The following is a 5,407-nucleotide window of genomic DNA, read 5'->3' on the forward strand; positions in this document are numbered from 1 at the left end:
ATGGGGTCTCATCAAGAGCTTCCAATAGTTAATACCCCTGCTAGTCCTGCTTCGCCTCGTGCAAAGCAATCTGTTGGCTCAAGTCGTTCGTTTTATAGTTCTGCTTTATCTCAGTTTACTTCTATTCCAACAAGTCCAAATTTCGGATTTGGTCCTCGTTCTTTCTTAAGTACACAAAATTATTTAGAAAGTGGTATGCATTTTTTTTCATTCATTGACTCCTTTGGAAAAAAAAAGTTCTCCTTGATCAATGGTTAAAAAAAATAATAATAATAATATAATAATAATAATAAAAATAAAATACAAAAAATCATCTCCAATCAATCGTTCATGTCGAACAATGTTGTTTGCTGTTATCTAACATGATTGTTGGTTTTTAAGCCTGATCATCTTAATTTATATCAGATCGGGAAATTTGCGATCATCAAGATCATCATTGATAACGCTTTGTGCCGAACTAGTATCTATATAGTAATTAATGAGATTAAATAATAAAAAAAAAAATAAATTATCTACGATAATACAATTATTTATATTCAAAAATTTTTTATAATTTATTTATTAGGAAACCCGGCTTATTCCGCTTCGTCTTCAAGAATTCGTAACCAAACGTTGGCGCTAGGTGACTTGAATATACCAGAGTCTGAGTCTGATAATAAAAAAGATGAGTCACCAAAGCAAAGTAATTTATCTTTGCTCTTACAACAAGAATCAAAAACTCCAACACCACCAGAATTACAAACATCGAAACCACCACCATCACTTGCCGCAGCAGGCGAAGCTGCAATTGCCCAATTAGAAGAATCACGTAATAAGAATAATAATAACATAGGGACTTCGGATAACATCATAAGTCCATCAAAAGTAAATTATAATGAGTCACAACCACTACTTAATAACCAACTTTATCAGAATTATGGAAATGCAGGCGACGATGCTATTTCGATCGATGATGATCCTTGGGCAGAAAAATCTTGGTTAGAAACATGGTTACCTTGTGTTCCAAATAATTATGAAGAACATCCAGAACCAAGAATTCAAATTACTTCAGAAAATATATTTAAAGAATTTGTCTTGAATCCACTATCATATATTCCGGCTGTGATTCTTGGATTGCTATTGAATTTGTTAGATGCTATATCTTATGGTATGAATAATCGTTTACGTGGCAACAAATTAGATTTATATTAATGATGAATTTTTTTGGAATAGGTATGATCACGTTTCCAATTAGCAATCCCATTTTTGCTGATTTTGGACCAGATGGAATTTCCATGTTCTTTGTAAGGTAAATTGATTTAACTATTTTTAACTTTATTTTGTTCAATTATTTATCCATTTATTCTATTTGCAGTTGTATCGTATCTCAGGTAATTTATTCTGGAGGTTTTAGTATTTTTGGAGGAGGCAATGGTAGTATGATGATAGAAGGTAGATATTTGATATTCAATCATTTCTGTTTATTACGTGAATTATGTGAGATTATTAATTTAAATCAAATACTCTTTAGTCGTACCATTTCTACATATTATGTAAGTAAAATAAATTCTAATTACATATATACCGTGTAATTTTTTTTAAGCCTAAAATTTATTAATAAGATAAATCACTTTAGGGCAGAAACGATTATACGAGCAGCGAATCCAGATGAAGTAATCCCTACAACCATATTATCATTTGCTTTAAGTTCAGTTTTGACTGGGATTGTGTTCTTATTAATGGGGGCATTCAAAGTAAAAAAAAAACAATTTTTGCAATTAATTTTATATTCTTTTATGATTCAATTCTAACTTAACATTTAATCATAATTAGCTTGGTTCCTTAATTGAGTTTTTCCCCAGACATATTCTTGTTGGATGTATTGGTATGTTTGGTCATATTTAATTATAATAATTATGTATTCTTTTTAAAGAAAAATTACATTTATTTCAGGTGGAGTTGGGTGGTTTCTTATTGCAACTGCAATTGAGGTTGCGGCTCGTCTTGATGGCAACTTATCGTATTCATGGGAGATGTTCAAAATACTTTTTCTTGACACGCATACGTTTGCTTTATGGGGTTCGGCACTTGGATTGGCAGTGCTCTTAAGATTCCTCCATTCAAGACTCCCTCATCCTCTTGTTGTTCCATTCTATTTCATGATTGTGCCACTTTTATTTTATCTTACTGTTTATATATTTGGTTTTGAATGGCAAAATTTGAGAGATGAGGGATGGGTATTTCCTTTGCCGGGAGGAAATGTTCCGTGGTGGCATTTCTACACATATTATGGTAAATTGAAATTTATCATGAAATTTTATTTGAATTTTTGGCACATCAATTTTTAAGTCTGATCTTATTACATAACTTTAGATTTCACAAAAATAAATTGGAATGCCTTGATACAAACTGTTCCCGCAATGTTTGCTTTAACATTCTTTGGTATATGAATTATATAATTATTCAAAATTGTTTTGTCTTTTTTTTTTTAAAAAAAAAAAAATGATTTTTAAATTATTAAATTATTTTGTATATTTTTTTTTTTTATATTTTCAGGTATTTTGCATGTTCCGATTAATGTACCTGCATTGGGGGTTTCGTTAAATGAAGATAATGTGGATACAAATCGTGAATTAATGGCTCATGGTTTTTCAAATATGTTTTCTGGTCTTGTTGGCAGCGTTCAAAGTATGTGTATTGGAAGGGATCGATATGAAAAATTTGAAGCTGTTTAATATGTTTAATATGTCTTTTAAATTAATTACTTAAATCATTTATTATGCAAAATAGACTATTTGGTGTATACCAATTCCGTCTTATTCATCAAATCTGGTGGAGACAGTCGCGTAGCAGGATTGATGCTTGCTGCAGCAACCGCTATTGTACTTTTTGTTGGACCATGGATCGTTGGATACATCCCAGTTATGGTTGTGGGCGCACTTATATTCCATTTAGGAATTGAGTTGGTGAAAGAAGCCTTGATAGATGCCTGGGGGATTGTCAACCATCTTGAATACATTACGATTGTAGCTATTGTGATTGCTATGGCCGGCCTTGGATTTATTGAAGGAATCTTCTTGGGTATAATTATGGCTTGTGTTTTCTTCGTGGTATCAAATTCACGAAAGAGTGCAATTCGAACCAAATTTTCTGGACGTTCTATTAAGTCCACTGTACGACGCCGATATCGACAACAAAAATTCTTGAAAGAAGTCGGAAACCAAATATATGTAATTAAATTACAAGGCTATATGTTTTTCGGTACAATTAGTGGTGTCGAGCGTGCAATTCGAAAATTTTTAACTTATCGTCAATGGAAAAGAAATCCAATCCGCTTTTTAATTGTCGATTTTTCCCTTGTTAATGGATTGGATTTCAGTGCAGCAGAAGCATTTATTAGAATACAAAGACTTTTATCAGCAAAAAATGTTTATCTTGTACTTTGTGGAGCTGAATATAATTCTGAGATTGGAAAAGCTCTAAGATCTGTTGGAATTTGGGGAGATTCATCCAATAGCTATTTACAAATATTTGAGAATTTTAACGAGGCTTTAGAATGGTGCGAAAATGTATTATTAGAAGCATATTATGGAAAAAACATTTCCGCTCCCTTGTCTGCAAATAAAACTGGTACGAATTTATTTAATATTTTGTTTAATACGTGTAATAAATAAAAAAAGGATAATTCTAATTTTCATTAACTTTTTATAGCTGGACTTCTTACTCAACCTAGGAATCAAACACCGCCCAAAGATATCTTCGACATGTATAGTCCACGCCAGAATCTCGTTCAAGCTGTGGGTAATATAATATTACAAGGTCAGTTTTTTTTTATTTTTTTTTTATTTCAAAAAAATTTTTCATTGCTTTATACGAATCTAAAATTTTGAGCTATGTATATTAGATCAAGAAGAAAGGGTTGTAAAATATGCAAACAAACTTACGGCAGCTCTTATGGAAGCATTCCAAGATATTTCTGGAAAGGAAGAAGGTTTCTTTGATCGATTAGAGCCATATTTCCACGAAATAGAAGTACCATCGGGTGCAATTTTATGGCGTCAAGATGCTGAGCCAGATTGTTTATACCTAGTAGAAAAAGGTATACTCAAAGCAACATGGAGAGCAATGGAAGGTGATCAAGCTAGACCGGTAGAAAGTATTTTACCTGGTACAATGGCGGGAGAACTTGGATTTTTTGCGAATAAACTTAGAGAAGCAACTTTGATAGCTGAAGTGGATTGTGTATTATGGCAAATGAGAAGGGCCGATTATGATTTATTACTCATGAATGAACCTAAGATAGCAAATGAATTTATGCGTTTAGCTTTGAATTTTTCTGCTGAAAGATTACATGCAATGACATATTACGCTTTTCTTTTGGCTTAATTTTAAGAACCAAAAGCATATAGATGAACTTAATACCATCTTCTCTAAAATGTTCTATAGATCGAAATATTAGTAATATTTATTAGTGAAAAATAGAAGATAAAAACTAGACTTCTAAATCATTACGAAAACATTCTTTCCTACTATCCTCTTCAAAAAAAAACAATTTTATATTCTTTTAAAAAAAATTTTTACATTGTAAATTTTTGAAAAACAAATTATTTTACTACATATAATATAATAATAAAACTATCATTTGAATTTGTCACTACACGCGGTAAAGAATTTATGGAAAAATTTTAATTATCGCAAGAACCCCAATCATTATAGGTAATTGTTGTGTTAGTTCCATTAATGATGAAATGTAAATTAATTAAAAATGTAATATAGGCTATCTAAATTATTAATCTTGCTATCCATCTGTTTATGAATATTACTGTACTTTTTGCGCAATGCGCAACAAAAGTCACATGCAATTTGTGCAAAAACAAATCCGATTTGCGCACTCCGCTTAAGTTTTAAAATACAAAATTTTAAAATTATAAGTTGCGCTATACGCAAACTAGCGGAAATTAAAAAGTAGGTTGCGCTCTGCAAATTCTACAAATAGATTTCATACACTGAATCCTCTCTATTTATTATAGTAAAAGCTTTTTACAGGTTCTTTCCCAATTTTTTTTCCAGTAAGATCACGAATTTCACATCTTACTGTTTTAAACACATAATCCATAAAATTCCCTATCTCATTAATCAAATTATAAATTTACTTATCTTAATTTCTTTAATAAGAGATGCATTAGGTGAGAAAGAAAAGCTTACATATAATCAGTTTGAAGTTTCAGATGGTTGGTCAATATCCATACTCAGTGACTCAGTTGATCAATTAAGAATGTCAAACCATTTATTACCTTAAAAAAACCAAAAACTAAACCAGTAATTTTGTTCTTTAAGATAAATACTATTAAACTACCAGCCAGATTTTTAAATAGATATCTAAATAAAAAGTTATAAGTATTTAAATTTGAATGATTTTTATATAATT

At 30.7% G+C, this 5,407-nt stretch overlaps 1 protein-coding gene across 1 annotated transcript; it reads left to right on the forward strand.

The window, feature by feature from the left end:
• OCT59_024854 (uncharacterized protein) lies at positions 1 to 4,638 on the forward strand (the record flags this gene model as incomplete). Its single annotated transcript, XM_025315379.2, has 13 exons — positions 1 to 193; positions 566 to 1,147; positions 1,213 to 1,288; positions 1,355 to 1,431; positions 1,511 to 1,532; positions 1,616 to 1,733; positions 1,813 to 1,864; positions 1,933 to 2,271; positions 2,353 to 2,421; positions 2,536 to 2,667; positions 2,770 to 3,609; positions 3,691 to 3,798; positions 3,884 to 4,638. 13 exons carry the CDS (start codon positions 1 to 3, stop codon positions 4,363 to 4,365), a joined length of 3,090 nt encoding a protein of 1,029 aa, XP_025183029.1. The 3' UTR covers positions 4,366 to 4,638.
• Positions 4,639 to 5,407: the final 769 nt, after the last annotated feature.

Source organism: Rhizophagus irregularis, chromosome 5 (assembly GCF_026210795.1).
Source record: "Rhizophagus irregularis chromosome 5, complete sequence".
Taxonomy (NCBI): domain Eukaryota; kingdom Fungi; phylum Glomeromycota; class Glomeromycetes; order Glomerales; family Glomeraceae; genus Rhizophagus; species Rhizophagus irregularis.